The sequence below is a fragment of the Bubalus kerabau genome, chromosome 1 (genome assembly GCF_029407905.1).
Source record: "Bubalus kerabau isolate K-KA32 ecotype Philippines breed swamp buffalo chromosome 1, PCC_UOA_SB_1v2, whole genome shotgun sequence".
Taxonomy (NCBI): Eukaryota; Metazoa; Chordata; class Mammalia; order Artiodactyla; family Bovidae; genus Bubalus; species Bubalus kerabau.
This window is the reverse complement of record NC_073624.1, coordinates 153,349,709-153,365,644: the sequence shown is the minus strand read 5'-3', so window position 1 is coordinate 153,365,644 and position 15,936 is coordinate 153,349,709. Positions and strand designations below refer to the sequence as shown.

The 15,936-nt window shown below is 36.0% G+C and overlaps 1 protein-coding gene across 3 annotated transcripts in view; it reads right to left on the bottom strand.

The window, feature by feature from the left end:
• ADK (adenosine kinase) overlaps positions 1-15,936 on the bottom strand; it is a 569,627-nt gene that overhangs the window by 368,814 nt on the left and 184,877 nt on the right. For all 3 annotated transcript variants that reach the window (XM_055536393.1, XM_055536398.1, XM_055536394.1), the window contains one exon: positions 13,725-13,803. In XM_055536393.1, coding sequence (XP_055392368.1) covers positions 13,725-13,803 — 79 coding nt within the window. The remainder of the gene's footprint in view (positions 1-13,724; positions 13,804-15,936) is intronic.

Sequence of the window (15,936 nt, the reverse complement as noted above, 5' to 3'; positions counted from 1 at the left end):
TTGTAAAGATGCTATGTTTTCAGCCTGTCCAAAAAAAAAAAAAAAAAAAAACCTAAATAAAATTAGCACAAACCAGAGAATCGAGCACTAAAGAAAAATAAGTTTTCTCATATAGGGTTATGTCTCTTAATCACTTCCATCACTCAAAATTTGTTCACTTAAGTCTTTTAAGTCACACAGATTGCTGGAGATACTAAGGACACAGAGCAAGGAATAAAACAAAGTGCCTGCCCTCAAGAATACACAATAGTAACAGAAGAAAAATATTACAATAATAAATTGTAGTAACAGGCTAAAAAGGAAAAATAATTATGCTATCAACTCAACAATTATTCTTTTCTAATATTTATTTACTTACTTTATCTATGTCTGTGCTGGGCCTTCGTTGCTACAAATGGACTTTCTTTAGTTGTGGTGAGAAAGGGTTACTCTCTGCTTGCAGTGTGTGGGCTTCTCATTGCGGTGGCTTCTCTTGTGGCTCCAGGGTACAGGCTCAGTAGCTGTGGCACACAGGCCTAGCTGACCAGCCTCATATGGAATCTTCCTAGACCAGGGATCCAACTCATTGGATCCAACTCATTGGATTCCCTGCATTGGCAGGTGGATTCTTTACCACCAGAGAACTTGTCAACAGCTCTTCTTAATAAAAGTTGTGAAAATATAAAGATTAGAATTATTCTTCCCTAACATTAATTATAGGCTTCACAGGTGGCTCAGTGGTAAAGAATCCACCCGTCAAGCAGGAGACGTGGGTTCAATCCCTGGGTTGAGAAGATAGCCCGGAGCAGGAAGTGGCAACCCCCTCCACTGTTCTTGCCTGGGAAATCACATGGACAAAGCTAATCCCAAGGTGGGCTACAGTTCATGGATTTGCAAAGAGTAGGACACGACTAAATAGCAGCAGCAATATGAAGTACACATCATATTATCACCTTTGAGCTATTTCAGGAGTTTATAATTATGTATTATATATAGCAATAATTCTTATCTATAAAAATCAAAAATTAAAATCAGTAGAGATGAAAACTGAAATGTCACCCCATCATCGTCATATTTATAGACTGATTCCCTGGACCACATGTATCTCCAGTCCTGAATTCTCCTTAAAATAAACTGCAACATCTTACCTGTACACTAATTAACAATGAGTTAAATAAAATGGTTGGCATGTGTTTATTTTATATCTGAGAGTCATGATTTTCCCTTCTAAGAATGTTAGCATGTAAGAGTACTATGATTATTCCCATTTTACAGAAAAGGAAACCGAAACTTGAAAAGGTCAGGTAACTAGTCCAAGTTTACACTTCTCCAGCTTTATTTACTGCACAAAACATTACTAAGCCCCCCACCACTATGTGATATTAAGCTAAAAATTTACTATTTTGTTTTTCACTTTTACAAAATATCTTATCACCAAAAGTACCAAAGAAAACAGAAATACTCTAGAAAAGCTTGTCTTAAAATACACGGCAGTTGACAGTACCACTATACCATTTAATCAGCAAAGACCACCTTCACTATCCAACTAATCAAACAAAAAGTCTGGTGGTCCAGTGGTTAAGAATCCACCCGCCCATGCAGGGGACACAGGTTTAATCCCTGCTTCGCCAAGATCTCACATGTTACATGGCAACTATGCCCCTGCCCCACAGCTAATGAACCACTGCTCGGTCCTACCACCACATTTACAGCCTGTGTGCCTAGAGCCCATGCTCAGCAACAAGAGACACCACAGCGAGAAGTCTGCACACCCACTTGCTACAGCTAGACAAAGTCCGCACACAGCAACGAAGATCTAGTGCAGTCAAAAATAAATACATAAATCTTAAAAAAAAAAAAAAGCCTTCCCTATTTAAAAAAAAGTCTAGGCACTCACCTCTACACCAGAAGAGGTCCCATCTTTGTTTTTCAGTTCCAAAAAGTTAATTAATCAACAAGATACGTATTTAAATGTAATTACAAATAGAATAACAGGAAACAGAATCAAGGCAAAAAATGTTATCCCCTGGATGAAATAAGGTCCTGCTATTTCCAGGTTTCCTTACTGAAGCACTTGCTGCTTTACTATTAGGCAGGAGAAACACAACATCAAACTGTAACCATGTTTAATTTCATACCACGGGACAACGCACCACATTAAGGTCCATAAGTGTAAAAGGTACACTTTTTTTTTATTAAATAAAGTGCATGCTTTATGATATGTAGGTATAGATTTATACTATACAACCTCAGAGCACACCAAAACTACTGAGACAAAACCAAAGGCATGTTTTACTAATGGTGGCAAAAGAATCCCTGAACAGTCATAAAGTAAGTCCTAAAGGACAAAAAATACAGAAAGAAGGAAAGAGAAAAAGAGGATGGGGAGCTAAGGAAGAAAGAGAAAATATCGGGTTTCGCTTTACATTAAAGAATCTAACAACATAGAAGGATGTCACAAACTCATGAAAAATATCATTTAGGAAAACAAAACACTACTTTTTTCACCTCAGTTTACTACAACAGTCATTCACAGTCTAATTCAACAAAGAAAAAGATTACCAAAGAAGCAAGATATTAATTCATACTTAATTTTTTCAATTACAAGGAGAAATTCACAATATAAAGAGTCAACTTTATTTTGTAAGATTCAAGTTAAAAGTATTAAAATAGGCACTAAAAGAAACCTTCTTTTTAGGGACATAAAAGTTTGACAAGATTCTGTGTTGCATCACCATCTGCCACATTCTGCTCTGATATTTATAAATATAGTTGTGCTATTGATGTTTCTACAACTGCTCCAGGTGTAAGGCATTAGAAGGGAGAACTCTCTTTGATCACTCCAATGTCATTTCTTCTCTTTAGATCTAAGCAGTCTAGACTGTTCCCAGATTCCCAGAGATATATCTACTAAAATGCCTTTTAATCTCTAAATAGTTTTTTCAAGTGAAATTGGTCAGAAAATGAAATAATCAGAATACTATTTATTCATATAGGAAAGCCACATAGACTTGTTTCTTTAAAAGAAAAAAAAGTCTACAAAAATAAAGATGAGGATCTCGATTTTCATCAATTTTTATTTCTAAACGCTATTGTTACTAAAACACAAGCCCATGTGCCCAACGCACACTGAGTCCAAACAATACTAAATGTCAGAGTTTGGAACAAAGAAAGGTTTACTGAGGGCCATGCAAAGTGATGGGTGCTTCATGCCTTAAAAACCCAAACTCAGGATTTCCCTGGTGGTCCAGTGGTTAAGAGTCCGCCTGCCAGTGCAGGAGACCCTGGATCAATCCCTAGTCGAAAAGATCCCACGTGCACTGGTGCAACTCAGCCTGCACTCTAGAGCCGGTGAGCTGCAGTTACCGAAACCCGAAACCCACACCCATGCTCCACAACTATAGAAGTTACTGCAAGAAAAGTCTGCACACTGCAACAAGAGAAAGCCCACATGCAGGAATGAAGATGTAGCACAGCCAAAAATAAATATAAATAAACAATTTTAAAAAATAAAACAAAAAAAAAAACCAAACTCCCCAAAAGCTTTCAGCAAAGCCCTTTTCTATGAAAAGTGAGGAAGAGTTTAGGTTAGTCCTAAACTTCTTGGTAGTAGGTCATGGACAGGTAATGACATTCTTATAAATCTCTACCAAAGAAACATTATTCTATGTTTTTACAAGAAAGGACCAGACCCCAAGGCACAACTTTGACCCTCTGAGATCAGGTCCTGGCTAAGAGGCAGCAGCTCTCAGTTGGTGGCTCCCTCAGGGCAGGGTTGTCAAACCCTGCCCAGATGACATCGCTGGGAGAGACAGGTGCCCAGGACCCAACTGGCCCTCAGGCTCCACAGGCCACCCACACAGCAGAGGCAGGTTCTGTAAACTGTTACATAGGCAGATGGCAGCTCCCACTAGGTGGCAGAGGCAGAGACTGGGGAGAGGTTCCCTGCCGCCTCAAGGCCTGCGCCCGGCCAGTAGTGGAGCCCTGCAGGACACAGCCTTCAGCCTGTGCCCTGGGCACCCCAGCTCACTCACTGACCTGATGCTGGATGAGCTAAGAGCCCTGGGGAGAGGGCCAGGATAAACTCTTATCGTACTCTCTGACTGGGGACCACCACTCTGTTGGTCATAAGGTGAGTGGGCCCACTCATGGTCCCTCAGGGAAAGTTAATCACTTGGGGGAGGGAACCACTGCAGCACTGACCAGTGGGTGAGCAGGACACTAACAGTCCAAGGTGACCACAGCCTGGTAACAACATGCCGGGAAAACCTGCTGTGCGTTAAGGGCCGTGCATAGCTGTGCTCTATTTTGCTATGACCTAATTGGAAATGTTACAAGGTTCTTAAATTACCAAGCTTACAATTCTGGGTTGAACATGTTTCTATTCAATCCAATATTAACTGTAAACTTTATAAAAAATGTTTGTAGGTATTCAATATATAAAGAGTTTGGGAAAGCTTTAAAACAATTCTGAAACGTGAAAGATTAAGTGATATTTATATGAAAAAAAAAATGTGCCCTCCCTAATACACACCCCTCATAGTCATACTGTATAAAACATAAAAATACTGAGAGAAAAAAGATTTCTCTCAAAATTAAAAACACACACACACACCTTGGTTAAAATTTCAAAACAAAGGCTTATCTAACTGGGAGAAAGATGAGAAATACAAAGACTAAAAAGTCAGTAATCAGAAAACCATGTGAAGAATTAGAAGGATGTAAGAATTCAAGAAAAGATCAAGCGAAATGTTTAATGCTTATGTGAAGAAGAGAATCAAATCTATCACTGATGGATTTATATCTATGATTAAGGAAGAAAATTTATAATCAGGAACATATTATACTTTCTAAAGAAAAATGTAGGAGAGAGGGCTATTTGACAAGGAACATATAGAAATTTAGTAGTTTTCAATAAATGATTTAAACTACAGCAAAGAAAGAAGCACTATTTGATGCCCAAGATCTTTGCTTCAAATGAGAAAGAAAAATATATTTAGGAAAATGACAGTTATTAAAGTAATAAGAAAATGATTACCCTTTATTATTGAAGAAAGAATTATAAAAATTCATATAGCCTTAACATTTCAGGGGATGAAAGAGAGAATTAATTGATTCCAAAGACATTATATTCCAGGTAATAAAGACTGAGTAGACACCCAGAACATATCCAAAATGACAAAATTTTAACAAGTATAGAACATTAGAAAAATCAGTAAATCAATTTGTGAGGGCACTTCCCTAGTGGTACAGTGGATAAAAATCCACCTGACAATGCAGGGGACATGGGTACGATCCCTAGTCTGGGAAGATTCCATATACTGTAGAGCAGCTAAGCCCATGTGCCACAACCACCAAGCCCACACTCTAGAGAACCTCAACTTCTGAAGCTGCAAGCCACAACTAATGAAGCCCATGAACCTAGAACCTGTGCTCCAACAACAAGAGAAGTTACTGCAATGAGGAGCCCTCGCACTGCAACAAAGAGCAGCCCCTGCTTACTGCCATCGGAGAAAGCCTGCGCTCAGCAACAGACACCCAGTGTAACCAAACATAAAAAATAAACAATCTTTAAAAAATGTACAGGAAGCTTAAAAACAGTGGATTTATATAACTTAAAAACCATATAGGAATACCACATGTATCTGGTCATCAGACTTCTGAAAAATTCAGTAAGTCTGAAAAAATATGAACTATCTAGAAGCAAAAAGATGTCCAAACAAGAAAAACTGCTGTCCCTAAGAAGCATGAAAGAAAGAGCTGGTTTACTCAGAGCTGTATTTAAAATGATGGCTACTTGATTCTCTGACAACCTCCAACTCTTCCCAAATTGAAGCAGACCGTAAGAAGTAGACAACATGTGAAGTGCAACATATGAACAAGTCAAAACTAAAGTCCACTAAGGAGGAGAGAAAAATCTCCAGTAAGGAGAGCAATCAGATGTTTCCAGTTAGAACATCTGAGTTCTAGTGCTGACCTGCTTTGTTAACCATTATGACATTTTACCTATGTTATTTAATTAGAATCTTATCATTAAAACAGAAACCACATATTTTTTTTCTGTCTCATAGGCTGTCATGAGGATCTAAAGGTTGAGCAAGTATACAACATTGGTATACAATAAAGATTGCAAAGAAACAACAGTTTACAAAAACCAATAGCTCCAGCATAAGAAAAGAAATCAATAGACCATTGGCCTTAACAGTGACCAACTTTTTAGAATTCCAGCCCAGGAACAAATATATCAGACTTTTATATATGTAAATATATGTATTTTATATATATGTATATTTGCTATATACATATATATACGCATATATATGTATGTATATATATATACACATATGTATATAATGGCAAAACAATAATTAGGGAGCAATTGATGAGACAGGCAGCTCCAAACTCTAAGAAGTATTAGGGGAAAAAAAACAACCATCAAGAATACCAAGATATTATGTATTATAGGAATCACAGAAAAGAGGAAAGAGCAGAAAAAAATAACTGAAGACATAATGGTCAAAAACATCCCAAATTGATGAAATACATGCACCTATACATCAAAGAAGCTCAACAATGAAAGAGATCCGTACCAAGATCTGACTAAACTATCAAAAGACAAAGAATCTTAAAAGCAGAGAGAGGCAATTTGTCAAGAATAAAGGGTCCTCAATAATTGTAAAAGCTGATTTCTCATCAGAAACCATGGAGACTAGAAGGCAATGATATGACATATTTCAAGTAATGAACTGTCAACCAAGAATTCTACACAGAGCTAAACTATCCTTTAAGCGTAAAGGATAGTGCGCTCCCTGGGGGCCTGCTGGTTACGATTCCAGGCTTTCACTGTTGTGGCCCAGTTTCAATCCCTGATCAGGGAACTAAGGTCCCTCAAGCCACATGGTGCGACCAATAACTAAATAAATAAATAAGAATAAAGGATAAATTAAGACATTCACAGATTAAAAACAAAAGTGGAAAGAAGCTGCTGATAGTAGACCTGCCCTATAAGAAATGCTGAAAGGAGTCATTCACATTGAAGTGAAAGCACATCAGGTAGTATTGGGTGGTCCAAAAAGTTTGCTCATGTTCTTCTGTAAGATGTTATGGAAATAACATACAACAATAACTTAAAAACATATCAAGAAATAAAAAAAAATGATGAAGGTAATTACACAGGCAAATATAAAAACCAGTATTACTATACTTTTGGTCTGCAACTCCTCCTATAGGATTTAAAAGGTAAGTGAATTAAATAATGACTATAAATCTATGTTAATGAGCACACAATGTATAAAGATATAATCAGTGACGATAATGTAAAGATGGAGGATGGAGATATAAAGGGGCAAAGTGTTCATACTATTGAAACTAAGTTGATACTATTTAAACTAGGTTGTTATAAGTTTAGAAGGAAACTGTAATTCCCCAAAGTAACCACCAAGGAAAAAACTAAAACAAATATAGAAAAGGAAAGAAGATGGGAATCAAAATGGCACACTACCACAAAAGATATATAACAAATGAGGACTTGTCCTGAACTGTCTTTCCAAAATTCATATGTTGAAGCCCTAACCTCCAAGATTTAAAAATGCAACTGTACTTGGAGGTTAGGGCTTTAAAGAGGTCATTAAGTTAAAATGAGACATTTATTATAGGCCCTAATCTGCAAGGAGATCGAACCAGTCCATCCTGAAGGAGATCAGTCCCAGGTGTTCATTGGAAGGACTGATGTTGAAGCTGAAATGCCAATACTTTGGCCACCTGATGCGAAGAGCTGACTCATTGGAAAAGACCCTGATGCTGGGAAAGACTTGAGGGCAGGAGGAGAAGGGGACAACAAAGGATGAGATGGTTGGATGGCATCATCGACTCGATGGATATGGGTTTGGGTGGACTCCGGGAGTTGGTGATGGACAGGGAGGCCTGGCATGCTGCGGATCATGGGGTCACAAAGAGTTGGACACGACTGAGCAACTGAACTGAACTGAACTGAATCTAATCTGACTACTATCTTTTTATAAGAACTAATAGAAACACACAGAGACACAAGGGGTATGCACAGAGGGGCAAATATGTGAAAAGGCAGCAAGAGAAGAAAGGACCCAGAAGAAACCAAGGAGCCAACACCTTGACCTTAAACTTCTAAGCTTCCCTGATCTGTGAGAAAGTTGAATTCTTTTTTTAAGCTGCCCAATCCATGATGTTGTTATGGCAGCCAGAGCAAACCACCATAGTATTTAATTGAAATTGTATACTTTTCTTAACTCTTTATTAGATATTTAAATTTTGATAGGCCATACTGTATATTCTTAATGTACATAAATGTAAGATTTTTAAAAAGAAGAGTTAAGTACACTTGAATTGAACAGATAATAACAAAATTTAGGAAAAAATTACAATAACCTGTTCCATTTTTGTCCCATAAAACAAAAGAATATTTCAAATTTCTGTTTCCAATAATACTTCTCTCTGAACTGACTAGAAAACCATTAGGACATCTCCTTTAATGTGTGATAAAACTGGGTACAGTTAAATGTAAATTTCACTTGGACTTACAGCTCTGCTGTTATCAAGGCCACATTCGTGATGTCCATCCAACATGATGACATGAAACTAAATATTCTTTCAACAAAAGCATCTGAACATGTAATACTTTAGATTTTACTTATTAGCAATAACAGACATTGAGATGTATAAGAATCCATTTCTAGCTCTGCAAAATATTGATCTACCTTGAATCTAAATGCTTGTTTTAGTATTCCAAATGTTTATTCAATCATATCCTTTGCTTCAATAGATTCATTACATATACTATCCATGCCTAAAATGACCATTATTTCAAAACACTTCAAAACACAATGGTCATTGCAGTTTGGGCTGTCAAGCTGGAGTCCAAGTAAGTCACAGTTTTAGTAAAGTCATTGAGAAAGTCCTATTTAAGTTAGCTGCCCTTTCAAAGTGACCTTCTATCCCTCTTGAGATATAAAGCAGTCCTATCACACAACAATGAGTCATTTGTTTGTTGTATGAGTTTTTCTTAGCCTCTTTATGGCCTCTTCAAGTATCATCAAACACTTATGGAGAAATGGCATATAAATTTTTGTTTTACTGTAATCTTTCTCTGCATTCTCTTCAATGTACATTAGACAAGGACATTCTTCTTGTATCACATCTTTAAAATATTATACTGCAGGACATATTTTCTAGTTCCAGCAATAATTATAGCCATCTTTTAGGCACATGTTCAAGGAGGCAATCCTCTTCCATTTTTTTAAAGTCAAAAATCACATTAAGTGCATCCGTACACTTAAAAAAACTGAAAAGTGACCAAACGTCCTCTATGAAAGTACCAATCTCACAGGTAAGCAAATCACATCACTTTTTTGTATACAACATGTGTAGGATATTTAGAAGATAAAATCTTTTTATTTTCATTAGTAAGTTTACAATGAACAGAATCTGTTAAAATTTAAATTTGCACTGTCTGTCAAATATGCAGATAAGAAAAGTCTAAAAAGTATATTTGGGCATGATATCAACAATATTATGATATCTTAATTTGTTTTATGCTGCCTGCAGTTTGATTAAAATCTTCAAAACATGTTTTAACAAATTAAATTATCTAAGAGCTAATGGGAACATTTTCCTGTTGACATGATTTGTCACATCACTTATATCAAAGTGTGATTGCTGATAAGATCTGACAGAATGAGTTCTACATCGTCAAATGTTAACCTTTACTCTCCATATGACTTTCAGTTCTTCTTTAATAGCTGTGTTGATTATTCCAAGTAACTTTGCCTTTCAATGTTTCAGCATATCTTTAATATAGCTATCATGCAAGCTATTGTTGTTAAACTACTGAATAAGGAGAAATCGACCTAAACCTAGTGTTGTGTGGTGAAATTACCTTAAAGCCCTGGTAGACTCCAAGTACTTTATAAGCAAGCTATACCACAGGACACAGAACAGAAAGGGCCTCCTGACCAAATTAAGATGTTGAAATCAGAGATGCATCCATCTAAAATACACACCAAGAAGCAAGGGAAAGTGTTGGAGTAGGTTAATGCTCACGTGCAAACAAGTGTAAGGACCACACCACCTGAATGTTCACACATTATCTGCCTTTAACCTCATCTGACTGATGATAATGGTATAGGTAGGAGAACAGGGCCACAGTTTGAGCAACGGGGCCCAGAGACGGGAGTCCTTGGCAGATATTATAAAACAAGGAAACTAAATCTTAGGAAATAACCTGAGTAGTCATGGCTTTATTTCCCTTTCTGAAGTTATACACCTGTGAGGCCAGAAATAAGGACATAGTAAGTTTCACTAATGAGTGATCTTTCGAGGGTAGGTGTAACTGTCAGCCTAGTATTATATGATCATAATATGGTTTTTCCATCCCTTTCTAGCTGTAAGTAACACTGTTTGTTATAGCATAGCTTTTTATTACCTCTTCGGCAGTCTTACAGATTACAAACTTACTTGCTATTTATATTTAACAAATCATATCAATATTGCCTGTTTCTCAAGCTACTTGTTTACTACTTATACTTGGCAGTCCAGTGGTTAAGACATTGTGCTTCCACTGCAGGAGACAAGGGTTTGATCCCTGGTTGGAAACTAAGATCCCAAATGGTGCATGGCACGGGCAAGGGAAAAAAAAACACAACAAAAACCTGTTAGTTTTACCTCAATCTTAAAAGCTATCAGTTTACTATTTATAAATTTCATCTATCTTTATTTTTCATATCCTTACAGAAGAACTGAATTATTTTCAAAATACCCATTACAAAAGATCACACAGGAACCACATATTACACATGGTATGTACTAACAAAATCTATATAGAATTAAATGGTTTATGAGTACTTCGATGATGACTGAATTCCTATCATAGAGCTCGGCCCTATTTTAGATCTACAGTTCACAGGACCTGGAAGACATTCAGTTAGCATAGTTACACTAAACTGGTATTTGTTGCCCAGTATTTGCTTCTCAGTCACCTAGAATAATAGAGAAAATGGAAGAGCAATCCAGTTGTTCTCTGAAGTGAAGGAGAACACAAATGGATAAGAAAAGAAGACCAAAGCCCAAAACCAACGAATCAAATGCACTAACAGAAAACAAAGTCTGGAACCTGTCCTGATGGGACATCTCTAGCTAGACTTTTTAAACAGCTTACAGTTCAACCTCATTCATTCATCACATTAGATTCAAGCAAGGCTTTATCAAAACCGTTCACTTTAAGGTTCTAAATACTGTATCAAATTTTACTTAAACTTTAGAAGACACAGCTTATTATACCAGCTACTACCAAGCATAATGATTAGCACATAGCAGATGCCAATAAATATTTACTTTACGTATAAAGCAATCAATTATTTCCATTAATGACTGCCACGGAAAATCTGAAGAATTCTCCTTCTGAAGAAAAGTACTTCTATAGGGACATTTTTCAAACCTCTCTGGCTACCCCAAAGATAAATTATAATTGGGCAATTATGTAGCTGAATCATCAATCAGAAGGAAAGGAAAAGCACTCTCAAAATATTAGGGGAAATAAAAAGCCAAATAACATTTTCAACTGAAGACTAGATTGAAACAGTATTTTTAAGTGGATGAGAGCCACAAATCTGGTTGTTCTGTCCATGGTGTGTAAGTTTACAGTCTGTTAACTAAGCAAAATGGGGGGAGGGGGAGAAGCCCTGCAACTCTGGTGGTTTCCAAACTTTCCCTTAAAGAGCAGTATAACTTTTTAAAATGTTCATTATCTCATTAATCCTTATGACTTTCATTTGAGATATGCATTAAACTCCACATTTACAGATGAAAGGCTCATAAAAGTTGCTCATGGTTTCACAGCCAGTAAAGCAACAAAGTTTGAACTCAAACCCAGTTTAATGGATTCCCATAGCCACAAGAGCAAGCCCATGTTCTTGTTGCCTCAGTGATTGTTAAATAAGCAAAGGAAATATAAAACTTGAATAAAGTTGATACTACACCCTATAGAAGCATTTCTAGAATCTATTTTTCAATTTATTTTTAAAAACGGTAAAACAGACATACACAAAATTTATCATTTTTAATCATTTTTAAGCATACAGTGCAATGGCATTAGATATATTCACACTGTTGTACAACCACACTATTCACCTCTAAACTCTTCATCTTGTAAAACTGAAACTCTATGCCCAGTAAGCAATAACTCTTCATTTCCTCTTCCTATAACCCCTGGAAACCACGTTCTACTTACCATCTCTATGGATTTGACTAATTTGGGTACCTTATATAGGTGGAATCATCAATATTAATATTCCTGTGACTAAGTTATTTCACATACTGCATACACTCAAGATTCATTCATATTATAGTATGTGTCAGAATTTCCTTACTTTTTAAGACTGAAAAATATACCACTGTATGCATGCACCACATTCTGTTTAGCCATTCATTCATTCACTAAAGGACATGTGGGTTGCTTCCACTTTTTAGCTGTTGTGAATAATTCTGTCATGAACACATATGTACATATATGTCAATACCTGCTTTTAATTCTTTTGGGTATATAACCTGACTCAGTGTGCTCTGCCTGATATAACAAAATATCATAGACCAGATGGCTTGAAAAATAGAAAACTTTTTCTGGAGGCTTGGAAATCTAAGATTAAGATACAGTTGATATGGCAGCCTGAGAAGACTAATAAAAATACCTAAGTACAAAAGGTAAACTGCCTTTTTTCTGTTAACCTGAAATTACAAAATGACTACTGGAATGTTAAACAAACAAACAAACAAAATCCACTGATAAATACAAAGATCTCATCTCCTCAGGCCACTGAACACAGTATTTTACAACCTAAAATATTTTAACACTTTAAATGATCAAATGATTAAATTTGAGCTTTGATAGTACGCAGGATAATTATAGTAAATGTTTAAATTTAATAAAAGTTCAATCTTTGACAATTCTCCACTTCTTCAGCCCATAATTAAAATTGCAAGGGAAAGCATTAATCAATTAAAAAAAAAAATCAAAATGACCTGAATCCATGAGAGTTAACACTTGAGACTGCAGTTAGAGGGATTCTGAGCTAGTTTACAAATCGCAGATGTAAGAAGAGAGATTTATAAAACTCTTCCTATTGTTCATAATTGGAACTTTAAATAAAACACTAACATTACCACTTAAAATTAGGTTACACTGGTAACTTGAAAGAGTACATGTCAAAATAAGTTTGTCCAATTACCCACTGGAAGATGTATATAGATACAGACACAGATGCATAAACTTATACATAAATATACACAAATATATAGATATATATGTATTTATATATACTACAAGAAAACTTATAGTATCCATAAGAACATCCATTCTAAGAACTATAAGAAAGCCATAAAGTTTAATTATATTAAAAAAAACTAGGAACTTTGGCAGAGTAAAAGATGTGAAAAGTCATTGAAGTATAAATGACAAATAAAAAATACTTCCAATTCCAAAAAAGGAATACTATTTATAAAATATGCAGAACTTCTACAAATCAATAACATGAAATGTGATAAAATATAACCAAAGGATTCCACAAGTAATTAAGAAATATATACAAATAATAAACATTTAAAACCAACAAAAATATTCTATAGCAAAAATATAGATTAAAATACTTACGAACAATGACCAAAAGTATCAAATCATTTTAAGCCAATTTCTTTTACCACCTTTAAAATAATCAACTAACCTGGGCCACTTTAATTGAATTCTGGGTAGAGCCACCAGCATGATATTCAACTTTGAATTTTTTTACAAGTTCATCAAACCTAGAAGGAAATCACAGTAGAAATAAGTTAGCATTTGTCAGTTGTCACAATGCAAATTTTTCTGATTAGAAGCTCATTAAATTACATTTAGTGAAATTTTTGAATTACATAGTTATGTTGAATAAATGAATTAAAATGCTATATGAAAACAACTTTCCTAAATTTCCATACTTAACAAATTGTTTTCCACAAGTGTACAATTATGAGACTTTAAAATACATAGGGTGACCATAATTAGACATTAAAAACAAGGTAAAAATAAAAATGTGTAAGTTATTAAATACTTATAAGCAATGAATATTTTCCTACTTTAAATGCTGAACTCTAAAATTCTTACAAATGTATGCCCTAATAAGTTCAAAAATTTTAAATATCATAAAGGCTACTGTTTTAAAACTTAAAGAATTACAAAACTACATGGAGTTGCATGATTCTTAGGAAAGTTGCTTGGTGACAGTTTCTGTATCTGCCAAATAGAGAGGAAGAGAGACATGATCTAAAGCTTTCATACTTCATTACTTTGGCATCTGATAAAGGAAGATATATATACTAACTACACATAGTACTTTTCAAACAAAGTGACGCATGTAAATCCCTAGTATTACACTCAAAGGGCTAAGTAAACTGATTAAAATGTCTCAAATTACATGGTGTTTAATAATCTAGATGACAAGTCAATATTCCCTACTACACATTTCTAACATGTTGGATGCTGAGATGACCAAAGGGCATAGGCATAAACTTTATTTTAAAGAATTTATATGTTTTGGAGGGACAAGGATGAATATGCATGAAAAAAGAGAAAATTTAAAAATACCAAGTTATCCACAAACAAAATGCATGCAATACAGACAACAAGGGAACAGAAGATCAAAGAAGAGAGACTGGGGTGTGAATACAGTATTCAGGAAAGATACCGGTCCTAGTGCTATTTTCACAACTCTAAAATTTTAAGCTCAGAAGGAGGTTTTTTACTCAAATGAAACCTTTCACAAAACTTCAAAATGCAAAAAGGGATAAATAAAGAGATGGTTACATTAGGAATAGGGAAAACAGAGTTACTATACCCACTTCTATACTTCCAATTGCCTTCAAACCCCATCTATAAAACCCTGAGATGTCAATAAACACAACTGGCAAAGCCCAAAATGTGGACAAGGTGGCTCGGTGGTAAAGAATCCACCCGACAATGCAGGAGACAGAGGAGACACATGTTCAATCCCTGGGTGAGGAAGATCCTATAGAGTAAGATATGGCAACTCACTCCAGTATTCTAGCCTGGGAAATTCCATGGAGAGAGGAGGCTGGTGGTCACAGGAGCCAGACATGAGGAGCACACACTAGCAAGTTTTCACAACAGTATCTGTATACCTCTAAGAAGAACTTACAAAAAACAATCTTAAAGACCCAGATAAGCACGATAGCATGTTCACTGATCTACAGCCAGACATCCTGGAGTGCCAAGTCAAGTGGGCCTTAGGAAGCATGATTACAAACAAAGCTAGTGGAGGTGACAGAATTCCAGCTAAGCTATTTCAAATCCTAAAAGATGATGGTGTTAAAGTGCTGCAGTCAAAATGCCAGAAAATCTGGAAAACTCGGCAGTGGCCACAGGACTGGAAAAGGTCAGTGTTCTTTCCAATCCCAAAGAAAGGCAATGCCAAAGAATATCCAAACAACTGTACAAGTGCACTCATCTCACACCCCAGCAAAGTAATGCTAAAAATTCTCAAAGCGAGGCTTCAACAGTATGTGAACTGGGAATTTCCAGATGTTCAAGCTGGATGTAGAAAAGGCAGAGAAACCAGATATCAATTGCCAACACCCATTGGATCATAGAAAATGCAAGAGAATTCCAGAAAAATATCTACTTCTGCTTCACTGACTACACTAAAATCTTTGACTCTATGGATGACAACAAACTGTGGAAAATTCTTAGATGTGGGAATACCAGACCACTTGGCCTGTCTCCTGACTTCCCTGGTGGCTCAGATGGTAAAGTGTCTGCCTACAATGAGGGAGAGCTGTGTTCGATCCCTGGGTCGGGAAGATCCTCTGGAGAAGGAACTGGCAACCCACTCCAGTACTCTTGCCTGGAAAATCCTATGGATGGAAGAGCCTGGTAGGCTACAG